Genomic DNA, 20,683 nt, shown 5'->3' with positions numbered 1-20,683 from the left:
AAGATGCTTGCAAGGTCATGTACTACTTTTGCATGGCACATACAGCGGACGATAACGGAGCCTGCGACAGGTCTAATGCAAGGATCACAACTCGTTGGAATTATGAGAGATTGGGGAAAGTTAAAAATAAATAAAAAAGCAGATGTGAGGGCAAAGGCCTTGATCACCTGTGTAGCGGACGGATATCAGGTGCAATAGGAAAACCTCCTCCGTGGGATCTACTAGCGTGTATTAATGAGAAAGTTGCAAAGAACTCGGTGCTTCCTGTGCTCAGCCTATTTCATACTTGTGCCTGTGAATGTCTTCTCTCTCTGTTGTTGCAGTTTCAGAGAAGTCCAGAAAATCACTTGTTTCTCCCTGCAGTTCTGAGGAGGTTATTTCCTCTACAGATCAGACCACTAGGTGTGAGCATTCCTGCTGTTCTTCCTGCCTTCCACAATGCTAAATCAATGGAAAAGCAATTAGAAGAGATTGGGTAACTTTTTAGTCTCCATTTTTTTTACCCATCAGAAATCCGTCATGAGAAGAACCTTCACAGAACTATATATTTTTTTTTGTAGGCCCTTGCTAACCTGAGACAGGCTATCACCCCAGAATTTAAGGAGTTAAGGCTCCCCTCCCTCTCCAGGTGCACAGGAATAGTAGGGCATGCTGGGATGTCTGCCAGCATCTGCCCCACTGTTCCTCAGGACAAGGCTGAACACACTCTTTTCCTCTCCAGCTTTTTCAGATACTAAGAAAAGCCATGTGAACCAGTAGAGCTCTCATTTTCTTGCCTTCCATCAGCCTTTGGTTTTGGTGATCTTCCTGTGAATAACTGTTAGTACTTGCTTCATCTGCTTCTCTTCGGCAGTGGTTCAGAAATGCAGAGCTTCAGCAAAAATACTGTTTTCTGCTGCATGCCTCCTGCTCCAGCTGTGTTGCACATGCACGTCCCCTCCCTGTCGTGCTAAGGCTGCTGTGCGTTGGATCCATGCGATCCTGTAATAGGAGCCCAGTGTAGCCTCTCTTCGGGCTCAGGATGATGGCAGTAGGTCAGTTCATGTTTTTAGAAGTTTGTTATACTTAACCATAGCAGGTAGAATTTCGGTCTGTGTTTCTAAATCACAGCCTAAATTTTGTAGAAATTGGTGTCTTTAACCCCGCTTGGCTTTCGTTGCACAAGCGTCTGCATCTCTAAGTCCTCTTAAAAGCTACAGTTACGGCTTCCAATTTTAGGCTTAAATCAAAGATTCAATGTCTTTTTACGGCTCAGTGGGAGAAACTCAAAAGTTAAGAGTTGATTGATATATCAGATGTTGCTTGGTTTATATCACTTCTCTGTGTCTGATCTTTATTTTTGCATTTCCTTTTCTCTGCCTCTCCAGGTGTCATCTTGACATGAGTATAGTCAAGTTTGGCACTAGGGAGGATATGAAACTTGCTGGCAAGGAAGGAGAAAGAAGAGACTGCAGCATCCTTGTGTATCAAAATGCCATGTAAAAGCTGCGAGTGAGAGTTCAATTCTGTGAATGATTTTTATAAGCGCTCGGTACAGACATCAAAAATAACATCTCTGCACATTGTGCAAACACAAGATATACAGCTTCTAGTGCAGTTAACATTAGTAAGGATCATTGTTATGTCTGAGTAGTCGTGCAGGAAAGTTGCGAAGATTTTGAATGTCCTGCTCAAAAATGTCACTAATTCAGTAATATCCAAGCTGTAAACCCTGTAAAATTCTTCCAAATGGCCTGGTTAGTCCTGAGGGTGTTTGGGCTTTATTGTTGCACATGGAGTTTAATGAATAATGAGACCTTTAGGCAGCTGCCCAAACTCAGAAGGGCAGAGGGGAAAATGCTGCTAGACAGTCCTGCTGAGCTAGAACATAGTAGCAGTGAAGGAAAAAGAGCTGAGTGCACTCATGGCTGAAAGAAGTAAATCAACTGAGCTTGGACTCCCTAATGGGCTTTTTGTCCAAACTGGAACCATCTCTTTTTTAGGAAATTATTTGTATTGAAAATCTGGCCATATGCAGGCTGGAGCAGGAAGGAAGAGGAGGATAGTTAGCTATCTAAAACGGGTGTGCTCGGGGTGCAGAACGACCGATGTGTGAGAATTAGATTGGTTGTGAGGGTACTAAGCTCCGCAGGAAAGATTGCTGTGTTCAGCGCCTTGCACCGCTGAAGATTTGGCATCATGCTGGAGCATCCTTGGAGTGGAGCTGAGGGAGCCTGAGGAGGCTCCTATCTTCTGTCCAGTGATGCCCTCGCTTTGCATAAAGTGGCTGTCATGTTATTGTGCCTGCTTTGCTGAAAGGGCAGCAAAAGAGTGTAAACTTTTTTTCCCAGTGATACAGGTTGTCTATATTGAAATCAATTAAAAAAAAAAATTGTGACTTCTTGTGACCTTTAAATCGTGTGTCTGCCTATATTCAAAGAGGGTTCTGCAACCAGCCCTCATGCACTGTTCCTTAGGAAGCTTGGCAATCGTGTGGAAAAGAAATCTCATTTTCCTGGGCTGATTCATAGGTCCCTAATGACAAGTTACATGTTAATACTTGTTTTCAGCAATTATCATGCAGTCGTGTTTTGACTAGGACCTGATAGCAAACATGAGTGAGATGAGCTTCAGGCTAAGGCCTAATAGTGCAGCAGCGATGCTTGATGTTTTCCTGTTTGAAAACAGTTCCCTCACAGTTGTCGCTGTCGTTTTCTAAGGCTCTGGAAGAGATCGATGGTGATTGCTCTTTTCTTACTTTTCTTTTTTGCTGCATTTGATCATGCTTTATACAGTATCAGTTTTATTGCTTCTCCAGCATTACAATGATGATTACAATAGTGTATAAAGTATCAAACTTAGCTTCCAGCCTTATTGTGTGGGAACCATATACATGTGCAGTAAAGAGAGAGTCTCTGTCACAAAGTGTTAGTGGTGTCTAGATACATGAGACAGAAACTGGCAGGAGAAGAAAAAGCAGAATTTGGTGATGTGCCCATGTTGCACAAAAGTTAGTTGCAGTTCTTTAAATGGGGAGGGACATGTTTCTTGGCACAGAGTCCCAGGATCAGGAAAGTTAATCGCTAACCTGTGTTCTGAAGAGCTTAGCGCCTTAAAATAAACTGGCCTTGCATGTGATAGAGAAAGAAGTTCAAGCATCTAGATAGTGACCCTGATGGAGTCAGAAGTTTGCTTGATATTTGGAGTCAGTGTGAAAGTCCGTGTTGTTTTAAATCCCACTGAACTTTAAGGGTTTGCACTGCACCTTAACATCCCTACAGCAGTTGGGGTGGGGGGTTGTCCCTAGCAGAGGGAACTGAGTGAGAGCTTCCAGGCTAATAGATGCTTTTCTTAGGAAGTGGATTTCATGCAACCTCCTAGTGCTCTTAGCTGCTATCGCTTTAGCCCTTAGGTACACAAGTGTGCTTAGTTTTTGTGGTACATTGAATGCAGGTGACCTGACAGGGATCCTTAAGCAAAAGCTGGGAGGTAACTGAGGGCAACTGGTCATAAGAAAACACTGTTCTAGGAGGAAATCACCAGATAGAAATTAATTTTTACCCTGAAGACATGTTAAAATTCCCTAGCATAGGGCAATTTTTCCTTGATCTGAGTGGTCGTGTCTTGAGACTGCAGCTCCTAACACATTTTTTCCGTCAAAAGGCAGATGGGATTTCTGCAGGGTGTTCAACTGCATGTTTGTGGCCCTTGCAGTCTATAAAGTGAAGGCAGAGGAGCAATGCTCTACCTTCCTTCTGAACTTTTCTTCCTCATTTGCAGTCATGCCATGATCACCTTTCCTACTTGCTGAATAAGCCCCTGCTCCATCTCTGCCTGGCAAGAGCCTGCACAGGTTCTGCATGAGGTTTCTAGTTTCCTTGCAAGAGTTCCCTTGACAGAGCACCTTCTGCTATTTTTTGTTGCAGTGCAAGTAGTGCAAACAAGTTAGGGAAAAACTGAAGAGTCCCTTTTGGGGTGAGTGAGATAGGTCTGTTGTAGCCTCGAAATGTCTCCTTGCTGCTGCTCAAGGTCCCTCCTACTCCAAGGGACCAGTTGCTGTTTCTGTATTCCTCAATCTAGGAAGCTGGGCAGTCTGGAGACTGTAAAAACCTTGTGATGGACTGGCATCCTTTAGCTGAAAAAAAGATCTAGAAGTAGCCCTTGCCACCATCTTTAAGCTCAAAGAGCAGTTGCACATAGGTACGGAATTAAAGCAGAATGATGCTGACCGATGGCATTGCTCTCTCCTGTTTCTTTACAGCTCCTGTATGACAACCCAAAAGCCCGTCAGGAAGTAGAATATCATTGGCGGGCATCAGGGTGTCCCCATATTGTGCATGTCCTGGACGTTTATGAGAACATACATCATGGGAAGAGATGCCTCCTCATTGTCATGGAATGGTATGGACCAGCAGCAGCCCCCTGCCAGGCATTGCTCTTTGAGGGAGTAGAGGGAGGAGGGGGATATGTTGGCTTAGATGTTAGATATGTGACCTCTCTCAGCAGCACAATTTTTGTTTGCACAGCAAACCTTTTGTTGTCTTTGCATAACTGGTAGGGAAATATGTAGATGCTCCAGCCAACTTGCATGATGGAGGAATGAGGAACCTTAACCATGAACAACTTTTCCTTGTACACCATGACAATTATGCTCCTGAAAGCTTCAACTGTAATTAATACAGTCTTGAGACATGTGTCTCTCAAATATGATGAACTTTTATTGTGGTTGGCTTCCAGCTTCAAATGCAAGTCCTACAATCGGACAGGATCTTTTTGCTACTATTTTGACTATAACTTTTCCTACTCTCTCTGTGATCCGTAATACCGCAGTTATGGTGTCTTATTCCTTGGAGACAAATTAATAATCCTTTTCAGGTTGTCTGTTTCCTTCTTTCTTTTTTCTTCATCTCCAACCCTTAGACAAAACAAGCTTACTGTCAGCCTCCCTGTGCCAGCATATTTGACCTCCCAGCTATGTGTGTCGTGTTCCTTGTGTCAGTGTATATAAAACCACAGGCATCAAAACTCCTTGATTTTGTTTGGTTTTGTATTTATTCCATATCAGAATGGCTTAGTGCATTGATTCAAATGGAGTATGGTGTTTAGGAAGCACTGGGATAGGAGGCAGGCTGTAATCTTTTCTAATCCATCCTTGCAATGGCTCTGTGCAATTAAACAGATGCACAGTCAAGTGTTAATTTGGTGTTTTCTGCTCATCTGGGTTTATTTTCTGTGTGTTCTTTGTTTCAGCATGGAGGGAGGAGAGCTGTTTAGCAGGATCCAGGAGAGAGGAGACCAAGCTTTCACAGAGAGAGGTGAAAAATCAAAGCCGCACATTAAAGTTTGTGAGACTGCTTCTTCCTTTCTCTGTTCCCTTGCTTAGTTCTCTTGCAGGATTTTTTCTTTGGTGGTGTTTTGCTTTGTAGTTTTGTTTTCTTTCGTTAATTTTCTATCTGACTCTCTATTAAACAATGACTTTTAAAGGTTCCCGAAGATGAGGAGTTACCAGAATTGGCGAAGTTCAAGCATAGTGTGGAAGGTTTAGAGGAAAGTTCCTCATACAAATCTGCTCAGTTGCTTCATTTCTGAACACAGCCTCTGCTATTCTAGTCCCTGGTCTTCTGCCAGACCACCTCTAATGTTATGAGCACAGCCCTACTGTGATTTCTTTTCTGGCTGTCCCTCAAGCAGCATCACTGTGCAGAGCTATACTGTGAGGTGATGACTATAATAAGCAAATCACATCTGATGGCACATCTCTTATTCAAGGGTTTTGAAGCACTGCTTGAAAGGAAGTGTTATTAGCCACACTGTAAACAAGCCTGCTCATCTATAATAAGGAAGATGTGCGTTTTTAAGGGCCAGCTATAAGTCACTGACAGAGCATGCAGTAGAGTAGCCTTGTCATTTTTATTGTCATTGCTATTTATTATTTTTAGAGTACTAAAGATGTGCTTGACTGTGGTTCCTCTTGCCCGTTCAGAACAGACAAGAGCTTATTTCTGTTTGGGGTAAAAATATTAATGTTCGTAATTGGCATCCTCACAAAATGATTAGAAGAGGAAAAATTTATACTTGAGCTTATAAATTACCATGACTGTTTTACAAGTGTGGTACAGAGGCCAAGTTTTTTTTGACTCTGTGTTTCCTGTCCTATGATGAACCCTTTAAGTGGCATGCGAGACTCTTGTGGGAAAATGGGCATTTTCAGCCACATTCTTTTGTTCCTCTCTTAAATACAAGACTCCAGACGGAAAATTGGTTCTGTGATAATTAGTGATCCTACTCTGATTAAAACATGGCTTTTCTGAATTAAATACCATTGTATAATATTCTAAATACTTATTCAGAAACCATTTGGGAGTTTAAAGACAAAAATACGCCTTCCTTTAGTTTCTGCGATAAATTAACCCTCTTCCCCTGGAATCCCTGGATTCGCTGACCATTTATACATTGTCCACGACTTCCCATTAGGAGCTAGAGTCCTTGGCCGGGGCCAGGAAGGAGGAGGTCATACAAGGCTTTAACTGAAGGAGATGAGTGTTTCTGCCTTCCTGTTGTCCCTGTGTGAGATTGCCTAACCTCAATCTCAAGCCTTGTGGAAAAAGGTTTCCAGGCTACAGTACAATAATTTCTGCTTTCTCTCTCACTACTGAGGTTTCTACCTGTGCAGAAAACAGAGAATCATGTTAAAGTTGCTAATTCTGTTTCCCTATCAATAAAGATGTAATATAATGTTCTCTTGGTGCTATGGAAGTGCCACTCCTTCCTGCTCTGAAACAGCTCCCCGTATAACTGCACTCTTCCAAACTTAAGAATACCACTCTTGCAAGGCAGCTCACCAACCACCAGAATTTGCTTCTGGGCTATATGTTAAATTTTAGAAACATGGTTACAAAGGCAGCAGTTTGGGCTTTGCAGAACAGAACGGTTCTTTTGATTTTGTTTCTCATTAGGAAAAAATTTTAAAGGAAGTGAGGAACGAAGACGGGACCTATCCTAAAATTAAGATTTCATGATGTTGCTCTGTTTTTAGAAAATCTGCTAGACCCATTGCCTCTGAACTAGAAGCTGAAAATTAAACTTCTGTCCTGCACAACCAAGGACATGTCCACAGCCTTGCTTAGCTTGCTTAGCTACTCTGCTCTTGATGCTTTTTTGGTGAGCAAATTAAAGCACAAATTTACAAGCTCATAAAAATCAGGAGTCTGAACTGTTCTGTTACTGTGCCTCCTCAGGAGGAGGGCTGAGCAGCCGGCGAATTGGGGGGTATGGTTGCCTGCAAAACCAAAACACAGCTGTTAGGGCTAATTTTAGGTTTTCTAGCCTTGACGCTCGCCCTGTATTCAGCAAGCTGTTTGTAAGTCATGAGCATTCCCAAGCGTGTCCCTGAGTTACAGTGGGAATGTTAATGTGACCTTTCTCTAAAATTGTATTTATAGAGGCCTCTGAGATAATGAGAGACATCGGAACAGCCATCCAGTATCTTCATTCAATGAACATTGCCCATAGAGATGTCAAGGTGAGACCTGAAGGTGTGTGGGCAGGGAGGAAAGAGTCGAAGGTGGAAAAATGAATGGGTAACTGGTTTAAATAGAAATAGGAGTACAATCAGATGGTCAAAGTGTTCCTGTTCCTTTGCCAGTGTGAGAAGAGATCTGTTCACTCCCATCTAATCAAAGGTCAAAATATTCATGTGTGCGGTTGCATAGGGAATGTGGAAGAATCTAGGTGATAATCAGATGGTTAATTATGGAGATACTACCAATTTGAAATCCAGTTAATTAACACGCAAATAAGCTTGCCTGAAGTAAACTAATTCTAGGTGCTGTACCTCTATCTACAGACCTTGCCAGTTGTTAGTTTGCAGAATTATACTTGCCGAAAAAAAAGGAGGGAGGGGAGGGAAGACTTCAGAAATAGAAGAAACTCCATATATGGGAGGAATAACACCAATTCCATGCATCCAGTCCAAGTTAATAGTATTTGTAAATGTTTGGAAGAATAGGAAGATCTCAATTATTGCCACGTGGAACAGAGTGCTAGTATTAGCTAATGCTTGTCCCCAGATCTTTTGGGGGAGGTTTGACAGACTGTCGTATTAAATTTTATCTGTGGTCTGTAAAGCGCACAGCATGAACGAAGACAAGATAGCTGCTCCAAGTCATTTATAGCTTAGAGATACGGTGGTATGAGACAGAATATAACAAAGAGCAAGTCCCATAATGATAGACTGAAGCGCCTGATCGATTCCACAGCTTTGAGTTTGTGAAGTTTCTATGTATCCCTCTGTGTGTTCAGCTGCAGGGAGAACTGACACTGCTAGGTCTCACTGTGGGGTATGTTTTGGGGGCCTTTATGTAGGAGCTATGGCTTAACAGTTCAGAGACAAATCTGTTTACTTTTGCGGAGCTATGTTTGTACCACTGCCCAGCACCAGCATAGAAACTGAAATGCTTAGCCCCAAACGCCCACTCTGCACACTCAGTGAACTAACACAGAAATGATGCAAACTGCTTAGTAGAGCTTCAAGCCTGTTCTTTTTCCAGTCCTTCCTTCTTCATGTCCCTGAACACTAGCATGAAATAGGGCATGGCTTCCTTGTCCCTGAGAAACTGGAAAACAAGTCCAAACGATTGCAGATTTTGGGGGTGTCCAGTCATCCCTGTACTCTCTCCGTGCCACTTCTGGTTTTGGAGAGCCTTTACGAAGGAGTGTGGAGCAAGTGTGGAATTAGCTCAGGTTTCAGGAGACGGAGGAGGGGGGATGAGGTGGGACTGTTGGCTGTATTAGTTAATTTTTATGGAGTGGTGTCAGTTGCTCATAGAGGACTTGATTGATGACTCCTCTTGTCCTTCAGCTCAGTTACTTGAATGCCATACAGAGTGCTGTCAGATCAAGTGGTGTAGATCAGACAGAATAATCCTAGTAAGTACAGGGAACTAGAGGAAGGCTCCAGGAGGCTGGATTTGATACCCATTTGTCCCAACAGGAGTCTTGTGATTTACTCCCATAAATACCGTGTTGAAAAGGATCTTGATCCTTGCTCTGCTGAGAGGGAACTTTCTGCATGGTATGACAGGGATGTGAGGGAAAGAAGAAGACCCAGACGCAGGTGGTGGTCCACACAAGCAGGAATGATTTGGCCTTACAGCTCAATAGAAAGACCTCTCTTCATTGCCTTGTTTATGCTTTCTCTTGGTCTTTCAGCCTGAAAACTTGCTTTACACATCTAAAGAGAAGGATACCGTACTCAAACTCACAGACTTCGGCTTTGCCAAAGAAACCACAGTACAAAATGCACTTCAGACCCCCTGTTACACTCCTTATTATGTGGGTAAGTTATCCAAGGCACGTTTCTTCTGTGTCTGAGTCTGTTATCCCTGCCTTGTAGTGGGTCTGTGGGAATGGATTGCAAATCTCCTGTGCAGGTAACACAAGAAGGGACCCTGCAGAATTTTAAATGGAATTCAACCCAACCCAAACCTAGTCCGGTTCCAGTACAGTTGAGTCCTCCTGCTTTCTTCATTGGTTGCAGAGGAAATTGCCTTAACAGTGGACAAGAATTAGAAGCAAGGAAAGAGGACGTGTTGCTTCTGATTACACTGAAGTGATCCTGATGTTTCCTCTGTGGATGATGCAGTAAAAGCCCTAATTTGAACTCAGCTTCATAACATTTGGGTGTTTTCTTGCAAAACTTCCCTTAGCTTAACTAATGCAATAAAAGAGAGCAGGGAGAGTATTCCCCCAGCTGTAAAGCTTGTTAAAGCTGGCAAATGGAGGAATTGGCAATAAAAGACCGAAGTGACTTAAACACAGCTGAAATTTTGCCGCATTTTGTCCAAAGACAGAGAACTATGTAATGAGTGCCACATTACACTGTCCTTTGTGCACTCTAAGAATATATACCTTTTGGTCTTTGAGGTAATAGTCATTCACCATATGGTGTGACCGATGCTGTCAGCACTTGGAATTTATTTGGAAGAAAAAGGGCTTAATGTTTTATAAGAGCGAGTTGCCTTCTACTGCGTAGGTGATCTATTGCTTTTTGTAATGAAAGATACTTGGTAACAAACAGTTATATGTGTGATAGCAGTGTTGTTTCCCTGATGCTTCTTTCTCTGTGTTTTTTTTTTTTTTATGATAGAAATAGTGATGAAATTTTAAGGAATTTATGCATATATATTTTTATGCCTTTATATTCCTATATAAACAGGCTGACATTTCCCTTCTCAACACCTTTTTGTAAACCAGCATGATTGCTCATGTGCTTGGAGAATCATCTTCCTTACAAAGTCAACTCACTGCCAGTTCACCTGCCTCAGGAAAAAAAAAAAATCCCTTCTAAATGCATCTCTCTATAATTTTTTTACTTAGTGAAGAATACAGTGCTCCAGAGGGGCTGACTGTAGTTGCTGGAGCCAAACATACTCCACCTAGGTACTGTTCAAAATTTTTTCCCCAGCTCTAGTAGGTCCTTTCTGTTCTGATTTCTGGAACATATGCTCCTGTCACGTTTAGTGCTATGTCTCCCTGTACACATTTAGCTATAGCTCCTTCTGCTTTTCTGCAGTCTTAGTCCTCTCTTGAGCAGAGGGATACTAAGGTGAAGACTTGGGCATTTTGCCAGCTCCATTCCTCCTCTTTAAAGCTACATAGTTGTACTTAGGAACTTGTCATAGAAAATACTACCCAGTTCCAGCAATCAGCTGCATTTTGTAATGCCTTTGTTATCTGTTGTTTTAGTATGCTGCTGCTTCCAACGTGATGGAGATGAAAGGAAATATCTGGTACGCTGTTAACTTCTGTTTTTAACTCTTCCTCAGCTCCAGAAGTCCTTGGTCCTGAGAAGTATGATAAATCATGTGACATGTGGTCTTTGGGGGTCATCACGTATATTCTGTAAGTATTTGAAAAGAGGCCAGATGAACAGAAAAAGGAAAAATTCTCTATGCCTCCTTTCATGGCTGGAATAGTAACTCTTTTATTAAATTTACACTTATAATGAATTAGTCACTAGGATCGTGCAATGTGCAGAAAAGTATAAGCTTGTATGGGACTTCCTAAGAGATGAAAAGACTTTTCTACTTATAACATCTTTTTTTTTTTTTTTGTACACTTCTCTTATAGCCTGTGTGGGTTCCCTCCATTCTACTCAAACACTGGACAAGCCATTTCTCCAGGAATGAAGAGAAGAATTCGGATGGGGCAGTATGGATTTCCCAATCCAGAATGGGCTGAAGTATCAGAAGAAGGTACTGAAGGCTCAGTGTCTCTGATGAGTTTTTACATGGTGTGCTGCCATGGAGAAGGCTTACATAAGACTGTTTTTAAAAACCTGTCTTATTCTTTGTTTCCCTTTTTGAAATTTAAATTAATTTTTTGTAAGGTGATACAGAGATAGGCTGGGAATTCAAATATTAGCCAGCAACCTAAGTGCTACAGAAGGTAAATGGCTACTGAAAACTTTCTTTCAAATTGCAGCTAGTGCTAGTGAAAGACCCAAATTAAATCCTCTGCAAACAAGTCTTTAATCCCCTGAAAGGAGACTGCCAGGGCAGCTACAATGCAAGCTGAGTCGGAAGAAAGGCAAACTCTGTCTTCAGAACTTACTCAGTCTTTGCCCTCGTTGGTGATACAGCTRGCAAGGGGGTGGTAACTGTCAATGCTATGTTTTTGTGATGTGGAAACTTGCCAGCCAGCACTTAAATCAAGGTCAACAATTTATCCGTTTATTTTGTGCAAGTCATTGACAAAAAGTGCTGCTGTTCAGCTGTGACCTGAATGTATTCAAACCAGTGTCCTGAAAGTGGATGCTTCTGTTTCCCTGTTATTCTGATTGTATTATAAACTGGAGGTCTCACCTGACAATTATTTTATAAAGGTCAGCAATCCCAAGCATATCTTTTTTTCTAACAAGCCTAGATATTGCTAGAAGTGCGTTAACACCTCGTTATTGTCTGTTGTTGAGCAACAACAAATTATCATTGGATAATGCTGTGCTTTGTGGCATTGTAGCCCCTCATCGGATCTCATGGCTGGGTGTACAGCATAGACTACTGCACGTTAAGAAGAAAAATGCTCTATTAAGGGGTTTCTGACTTAATCTGTCTGCTTTGGGTCTCGTTCATATTACAGCAGTTACTAAAATGATAGAGGAGCGTTCACTTGCAAAATTTTTCGGGTTCCTTTATGTTTGCCTGAGTGAAGCTAGGTGCCCTCTACCTTTGAACCTGTTTAGGTTAGCTAGCTGTGTACACTGTTCTAGGCTGATCAGACAGCTTCTGTAGTCAGGCTTTTTTTGTCCTCCCTTGTTCTGTTCCATCCTGGTTTTCTTTTTCCCTCCCTAATCATTTCTTCATTGACTCATCTGTGGAGACTTCCACTAAATTCCCCAGCAACTTCCTGTAATCATCTTAAAGGGTTCTGTCCTTGGTTTCCTTCTGTTTCCTCCTACATTTTAGATTCTGGGTAATCTCTACTGTAAACCTCCTTTACAACCTATCTCATCAAACTAAAGTCTCAACCTGTACCTCTGACAGCTCCTTACAAGCCTGTAGTCATCTCACATTCAGTGTTGCTAAAACAAAACTCTTATTCAGAAGTTTTTCTAGGTCCCCCCAAGCAAGTTATGCTTAAGTCTTTCTGAATAACATCCCGTAGATGTAGTGTTTCCTGTCCGTCCACATAGCTGAAACTCTTGTCCAGACTCTCATCATCTCTTATCTCAGTTACTTAGTACTCATTTCTTTGGCTTTGGCAGATACGTGTTCACAGAAAGCTGCTGCAAAGCCTGTTTATGCAATCCGTTTCTTTGACTTTGTCATCCTTTTAGTGGCCTCTCTGTTGTCAAAGAGAAGTTTCTTGTCCTTGTTTTCAAGGCTTGTGCCAGTTTTTGTCTTCTGTCATTTCTCAAAACATCAGCTCGTGCATTCATTCTTGCCCATAATGTCAGGCTTGTTGCTGTCATTTGGACAGGCAGCTTTGTGTTGCTGTGTTTCTCTTAAGTTTTTGCTCTCAGAACAGTGGTCTTGTGATATAGGCAGTGTAGATAGAATCCCTAATCCTTTGTCTTTCCTTCCTACCTCTTTCCTTTTGGATGTTTTCATGTTCTGCCTCTTTAAACAATAATAACCTCCCACACTGTACATGGCTTCTTAACATGGGAACAGCAATAGGTAGGTGTTTTGAGTTCTGCAGAATTGTCTTTCTTCATTCATCAGGTCTTTGTGTTCTCAAGGTTATTTGGGAACACAGTAGTAGACTACAACATGCCATGTTGGTCCTGTTTTTCAGCCAAGCAGCTGATTCGCCATTTACTGAAGACTGACCCAACAGAGAGGATGACAGTCTCTCAGTTTATGAATCACCCTTGGATTAACGTGAGTTTCATATAGTTTTTTACAAGGGAGCAATATATTAATTCTTACATGCAGAACTTAGTGTGGCTGCACATAGCACAGCAGATTTCTGTTAATTTCTGATTTCTGTTTATAACATAATTAACTTAGTATGCCCTCCACAAAGGGACACGTCTGCAAAACCAAAATTCTTCCTGGTGTTACCAGAGGGCACACAAAGAGAGACGCCCACAGTATCATCCTTGCAAGCAAAAGCCAAATATAACTGTACCTTCTCTGAGCAGGCAATCACTGTTGACTGCAGCACACACACGTGTTACTCCCTTTAGAAAAGTAAAAATAAAACACACTTACTTCATCAATGTAGGATTTAAACAGAGCTATTATTAGTGGTCTCAGGCACCACTGTGCATAGCTGTGCTGTGTGAATACAGAGTCTCATGCTTAGTGGGTATTCTCAACTTTGGCAGAGTTCAGAAGCGCCTATGGAAGCAGCAAGGGTTTCGGCTTAGTGCCCTATGAGACATTGCCAGATAAGGTTGTCCAGAGTGTACGGTCCCAGTTCAAGTTTCATTCTGTGATTTGGTTTAGTTTTCTTTTCCTTACAAACTATTTTTGGAAAAAAAAAAAACCTATTTCATAATAGAACATTTATTATATCTAACAAGAGACAAGAATCCCAGGTGTTATCGGGGTCAGTTGAGTGCAGGGAGTTTCGGGGTATCATCTCTGCTCTGCAGATGTCACTCAGAATAATAGCTTATATGTCTCACAAACTTCTCACATTTGTGCCTAAAAGGAGGCCAGTCTTGTTTCTCGCTGCCCAAATAAACATCAGCCAGGAACGAAATCACTTGTACTGTAGAATGCCCTTTTCTCCTGTAGTGCTTCCTTTGTGCTGATCCTCAGAGGAAGGAGCAAAAACAGGGACATAACTAATAGTCAGCCTTTCTATAATATCTGTTGCTTGAGCACCTCAGAACCCTCAGAAACGCACTGAAATGTAGCTGTATAACATGCTGGTGAAACAGAGAGATATCTCCATTTAGAATCGTGGAAGCTGAAAATCTAAGTTTACAAAGAATCTCTAAAATTGGAACAGAACCCAGACAATTTCTCCAAGTGTTTTAAAACAAATAAAAATGTAATCGCTGATCAGAATGCATACCTACAGCGTAACTGTTTGAAGACCAAGAAGGAGGTGTTTCAAGAGTGAACAGGCGATGAATTTTACAGAACAAGTGCCTAATAGCTAAGGGAACTACCACCTACAGCCATACCTGTTACTTGAAATACACATATAACCAGTTAATAAGGAGATCAGAGACAGTCTATAGACTATGCTGCACTGAAGAGCCAAGCTAGCATACTGTAACTGGAAGAATGCTCTAGGAGCGGCAGATTTTTTTCTTTTGAACCTACTATTCCCATGAGGCATAGGGAGGGCAAGGGAAAGACCAATATGGTAATGTTTGTGTTCTTCCTTTTCTTTTCCCAAAGTAAGTGAGAAGGTGAATGGGGAGATGCCTCTCACAAGCAGCAGAGGAGGGTCTTTGAGTTTCTCCTCCTTTTCTTTCCTTTTTCTTTTTTTAATTGAGTGGATGGCAAAAGTATTGTGGCATATGCAAAATTTTTCATTTGAGGTGGAGCACATAATCCTTTAGTCAGCTTGGAAGTAAGATTCATTCAACAAGAAGTAGCTGACAGCAAGCAGGAGGGCAGCCTCAATGCTTGCTCAGGGGCACTACAAAAGCCAGTCCATGCTGCTGTTTTCCGTTTTCCTCTTCCCACCTGTACTTTTCCAGAGGATACAGGAGCCATGGTTTCTGCTTCTCCTTCTGTAACCACTGCAGAACTTGATACAGTGGTACTGTGAGCTCAGTGGAGGATAAGCACTGCTTCACATACAGTGCTTAATTTACAGTGGCGTATACAGGTATCTCCTTAGACTTTGTTCACTTGCAGCTGCCTCTGGTATGGAATGCCACCGCACGAGACAGCAAATTTGGATAGAAAGCATAAGGAAGATAGAATATCCAAATGAAATTATGGTTTCGGTTATGGACTGGGAAAAAAAAATATTATTCTTGCTGAATTCAGCTAAGGAGCTGTGCTTTGGCCTTTAGAAATCATACCTTATTCTAATTAAAAATCTCTACAGGTCTTTCGTGATAGGTGAGCATAGATCTCAATTTTATGTCTAAGGTAGAAAAGCACCTCGAGCAATGAGTTGTCTTCTGAACTGTGCCAGGATACTGAATTCTTACTCTAAATAATAGTGTAATTTCCCCTTTTTGGCACATTTATGATCTCATGAAATGGTAATGTCAGATAATGTGTGTGTAGAAGAATATTTCTCCTAGTACAAATGCTAGAAGAAAAAGGTCAAATTAACAATTTTAAAATGGTGATTAACGAGTAATGAAATCGTTAAAAATACAAAATGGACGTAAAAATATATACAACATGGAGTTATTGGTTGGACTGGAAGGGAACAGAGTAAAGGAACTCAGCACTCCCTCCTTTTGTTCTTTACAGATGCTTTTGTTGTGTAGGGCCTATAGTCCTTTTCTACCTCATACAGGATAGCTCTATGTATTAGCTTGTGGGGTGCTTGAAAGCATGAATAATGGGGGCCAGTGAAGGACTTGAGATAAGTTTTATGCCCACCATGCACCTGGAAGAGCAAGCAGTCACTTCCTAAGGGTGTTTTCGCAGAACACTTCTTTTCGTGTTTTATCCTTTTCCTCAGAGATCCATGGCAGTGCCACCAACTCCTCTTCATACTGCCCGGGTACTGCAAGAGGATAAAGACCACTGGGATGAAGTTAAGGTGAGTCAGTCACAGTTCAGGTTTCTTGAAGTCAAGTCCGATGAGACAGCAGAGGGGCTGTCTCTCTTTGGATGCTTATTCCCTTGGAGATTATGGCTATTTTAAGTGCAAGCATGTTAAACAAAGGAAGCTTCAGTCCTGGTTGGGACAGTAGTGTGTATGATAACCGTATATAAAGAATGCTGTCTGAGCCTCTTTCGACAGCCTTACAGCTATGCAGAATATCAACAAATAAAATGGTTACGATTAAAGGTATTAATGATGCTACCTGATGAACCACTGTATAATAACCATGTAAGAGAAGGGGCAGTGTGAGGGAGTTTGAAGACTATCGTGCTAAAGTGAAGGATCTGATGAAAGTGTAGGGGGACAGAGTGGGAGGGCTAGGCTGCATCCGGCTTTTCTAATCTGTTCTTGTAAAAGAACATTAAACAACCTTAGCTTTGTCTTGCTGTGACAGTTGCGGGAGGGAAAAAAAAGGGGAAAAAATGTATCTGTCTTTCCCTTAATCTAGCCAGATGCCTCACCTACTGTTCGTACTGATGACAGTTGAATGCTTCCTGCGAAGTGAAATTATAGGGCAGACTAAAAGTCATTTGCAAGCCTTAACTCTTTCCTGCTGGCCTTTATCAGGTTGGCATGTTTTTCATAATTAATTCTGAATTTTCTGCACTTATAATGCTTGGCATGTTCATAATTGCAACTTTCCTGTAATGTATTCTACTGATTACTGATTTCATTTAAATTACTGATGTGTAGTGTCAGCTGTTAAACAGTGTTATGGCAAAAAAAAAAAAAAAAAGGACCTGGACAACATTTGCCTCTCAAGTCAAAGGGATCATAAAGATATTTTAACTTCGCCTTCTTCATTTCAATGTTTCTGAGCACTTTTTGTGTTTGTGCTTTGTATAGGTTCCAAAGATACTCCCTTGGGCCATTGGCATTCCAATAATATTTAATCTTTATTTCCTTTCCTGGACTAATCTTTTAGAGTATCTACATTCTTAGACATTCAGTTAAGCAGATTTTTGCTCCTAACCTTACTGAAAGTTTAAGATTTGCCTGCATTTGATCGTTAATTCAAAGTAAGGAGGAGTGTGAATTTGAAGCGCATACTTTTAAATAACTTTGTGGGGACTCTTTATTCTAGTTCCTGCTAACCTACTTTGGTAACCGAGCAAGGGAAGCAGCACCGACTGCTCTAAGAAGCCCAGATTCAGTAGCAGCCCGGAAGAAATGCCAGGCACAGGGACACGGTGGAATTTAGGCCAGCCGAGTGTGGTCCTGAGCGCTCACATGTGACATGCTGTGTGAATAGCCCTTCCTGAATGAGTCTGTGAGTAGAACGAAGCCTTTAGTCATAGTCCAGTGCAGCAGAAAAGGCTCAGCTATTTCTGGTTGTAGCGTAACAGAGGGTTGCATTCTGTACGTTCATCTCTTGGCAGTAATATGGAGCGGCTGTGTTGTCTGTGCCTTGGGGTTTTCAATAAGTTGCTTTCTTGGTTTCAGGAGGAGATGACCAGTGCTTTGGCTACCATGAGGGTGGACTATGATCAGGTGAAAATTAAAGACTTGAAAACATCCAACAACCGCCTCCTGAACAAACGCCGGAAGAAGCAAAAGCAGGCAGGCACCTCTTCTGCAGCCCCAGGGTGCAATAACCAATGAGAAGAGAAGCCAAGGACCTGTGGGTGGAGGGTAAAAGTTAAAAGGAGCAATTTAAAATGAGTACGATCAATTCAGTCCATACAACAAAGGCCGTGGCGCTGAGACAGTGAAGAAGCTATCCTGCAAAAAGGGGACAGTGTGAAAGATTACGTTTTTATGACTTGAATCAGGGCTTTGCTTTTAAAGGCTAATTTATATGACATGATTCTGTTGCATATCGCTAGGGAAGATACAGCAATACCAGAAATGTTTATGTTTTGGCTTTAACTGTATTGGAGGAATGGAAAGAACAGGAGGCAGTCTCGGCTTATTAATGCACTGAGGCTTTAACAGCCATCTACAAGAGTGACTTCTGTGACCATTTTAAGCTTGGGAGTGGAAAAAATGCCTAGTGTTCTGCTAGGACGGTCTTAGGAGTTCAGACGTGAGCACCGAGTAAGGAGGAAGGATATGTGATTGCTCTTTACAAAAATAGCACAGGTACAGCTCTACTTTGGATGCATCTGGTTAGCATTTCATGCTAGAATTGGTAAGAATAGTCAATAGTTCCAAACTTATCTCCTGTAGTTACAGAATATCACCTAAACAGTGAACAACTGTTATTGCTGCTGTAGGGAAAAAAATCCGTGCATTTGCATTTTCATAAAGTCTTCATGTAGTCTTATGTGAAGAACTGGTTGGTCATAGTTTCTCATTTAATAACTTGTTCATTTTCTAAACTGTAACCATGATGTTATATCTATGCCACTGTCAGATCCCTCCCTTGTAACATTTTTAATTTAAACAGTACTTCATGTGAAGAGTTTTAATTAGGATTTAATTAGTCAGAAGTACCCTGCGGAGAATATTGCTGTTCCTCTTGGATCCACAACCTTTAGGGCATGCAACTGGACATGCAATTGTATACTAGAGCCTGCTCTTGAAGAGAGACCTCTGAAGTTCAGGAAGAAATGGCAAGTGCATGTCCTGTGAATGGGCCCCGCTGTCTGGCAGCATCCCTTCTGGTAATTACCTCCAGATCCTATGCCTGAAGTGTGCTGCTCGTAGCAAATTTTGGCGGGTGGGGTGTTTGTTTCTTGAGGGGCGGCAGGTGGGGGTTACTATTTTATTTGCAGTGTTTTGACAGTGTTTCTGGATCCAAAGAATTCTGCCATCTAATGGGAGATTGCCTGCAAGGATATCCATTTTTTGCTCTTATAATTCAAACATCTGTTTTACAGTATCCTGGCCACGGTTTGCTAACTTGTTTTACTCCGTGATCAAAATATTTCCTCTTTCTGTGTGGTTTKGTTTTGTTTTGTTTTGTTTTAACTGAGGTGAAGCAAATATTTGCTTCACCTGTTGTGAGAGTTTGGGATGAAAATTAAGTGCTTCCAGTGATGCAGATAAAAACTTCTTTGTGGTAGGCACAGGGAGTGCTGATGGATTAATAGGCTCAGAAGAATGTTTAAAAGGAAAACAAGGCTGCGGAAAGGATCCGAATCTTCTAATCTGACTGGAGACTCTGAAAGCCACATTGAGCTTGTTACTTCCGCCAGAGATCTACTTGAGGCTTTGGACCTTGTCTGGTCCCATCTTCAAAGCACTGGAGAAGACCTCCATTCTTCTTTATAAACTAGTCCTAGGATTTTATAAACCGATTTTAATAAATCATGTTCCAGCATTCCTTCCTCCTGTCATCCCTGTTGAGGTTGAGATGTTGCAGAGTTGTATTGCTTTGCAAGGTACATATGTGTTTAAGGTGATGGGGAAGAGGAGAAGGAAAGTTTTTAATGATGTTTACGCTCAAAGGCTACCCAATTTTGACTTTTAAGTTCTCAAGGGTTTGTTTATAAATCTCAATCTCTGCAAAGATAAATTTTAAAATTATTTCATGTTTATCTATCTAGATATATCTGTTATTATAGTATTGGTATATACTGATTTTTTTTTATCGTGTTATTCCTCTGAGCTATGCAAATATTGCTCACCAGCTGTAAATAATACAACAAACAGAGAGCTGTGCCTTGTCCAGGCTGCAGTGATAGGGATTAGAACTAGATCCAAGTCCCAGTCCCTTTATCCAAATTTTAGAGGGCGATACATAAATCATTCCTGCATTCCCATCTCTGTGCCTCATCGGGGTGATATATGCAGCTGTTGTAACCCCAGTTTTCTTTCCTGTCTTCAGTTGGCCTCCCATCAGCCAGAGTTTGAGCAGGAGCTGTGTTTCCCATGACCCCAAAGCTGGTGCCTTCTCGCTTGTCAAAGCGGGGGGCTTTGAGGCCTGGATTGTTTTCCATGGAGAACTGCAAAGCCCGCCTGGGCCTCATTCGTTGCTGGAGGGTCCAGTTTTTACTGCGCTGCAGCTGGAAGCTGGAGTGATGGAGCCATGCATGTAGGCACCACACCTGCGGGTCTTGGCCCCCGTATGGGAGGACACTCCCGTCGCATTAAATCCGGACTAACGTTTTTGCGTTCTGCCCCACAGCGACTGCATCGACGGATACTGCAAAGTGCCGGGGGAACCCGAGGAGGGCGGCGAAATGCAGGGCCTGGAAGAGCGGGCAAGCGTCATTCGCCGGAAGGGTTTGTGCTGCGTTGGCAGAAGGAAGGCGGCAGCTCCTGGGGAGCTGGGGGGTGGCGCGGAGCCCTCCGTCTCCGCTGTCCTGTTGCCGCCTGTCTGGGGCGCAAACCGCCTGCGACACGGCCGTCTTCCCTAACGTGATGGGAGCAGGGTGCGAGGGCCCTGATCCACTTGCCTCAGCCCCAGTTACAAGAAGCCTATGTATATATATAGATAATTTATATATATATAAATATATATATTTTTATATATATTTATATTTTAATATGTATTTTT

The 20,683-nt window shown here is 42.0% G+C and overlaps 1 protein-coding gene across 2 annotated transcripts in view; it reads left to right on the top strand.

Moving 5' to 3' along the window:
* The window catches only part of MAPKAPK3 (mitogen-activated protein kinase-activated protein kinase 3), a 131,625-nt gene extending 112,032 nt beyond the window's left edge, over nt 1-19,593 (top strand). For both annotated transcript variants that reach the window (XM_026055077.1, XM_026055078.1), the window contains 9 exons: nt 4,241-4,380; nt 5,230-5,294; nt 7,422-7,501; nt 9,190-9,316; nt 10,806-10,881; nt 11,110-11,234; nt 13,276-13,361; nt 16,093-16,173; nt 17,683-19,593. In XM_026055077.1, coding sequence (XP_025910862.1) covers nt 4,241-4,380; nt 5,230-5,294; nt 7,422-7,501; nt 9,190-9,316; nt 10,806-10,881; nt 11,110-11,234; nt 13,276-13,361; nt 16,093-16,173; nt 17,683-17,841 — 939 coding nt within the window. In that variant the 3' untranslated portion in view covers nt 17,842-19,593. The remainder of the gene's footprint in view (nt 1-4,240; nt 4,381-5,229; nt 5,295-7,421; nt 7,502-9,189; nt 9,317-10,805; nt 10,882-11,109; nt 11,235-13,275; nt 13,362-16,092; nt 16,174-17,682) is intronic.
* The last annotated feature ends 1,090 nt before the right edge of the window (nt 19,594-20,683 follow it).

This window comes from Apteryx rowi, unplaced genomic scaffold, assembly GCF_003343035.1.
Source record: "Apteryx rowi isolate R43461 unplaced genomic scaffold, aptRow1 scaffold_98, whole genome shotgun sequence".
In the NCBI taxonomy this organism is placed as follows: domain Eukaryota; kingdom Metazoa; phylum Chordata; class Aves; order Apterygiformes; family Apterygidae; genus Apteryx; species Apteryx rowi.
Note: the sequence above shows the minus strand (reverse complement) of the source record. Positions and strands in the feature narration are given on the sequence as shown.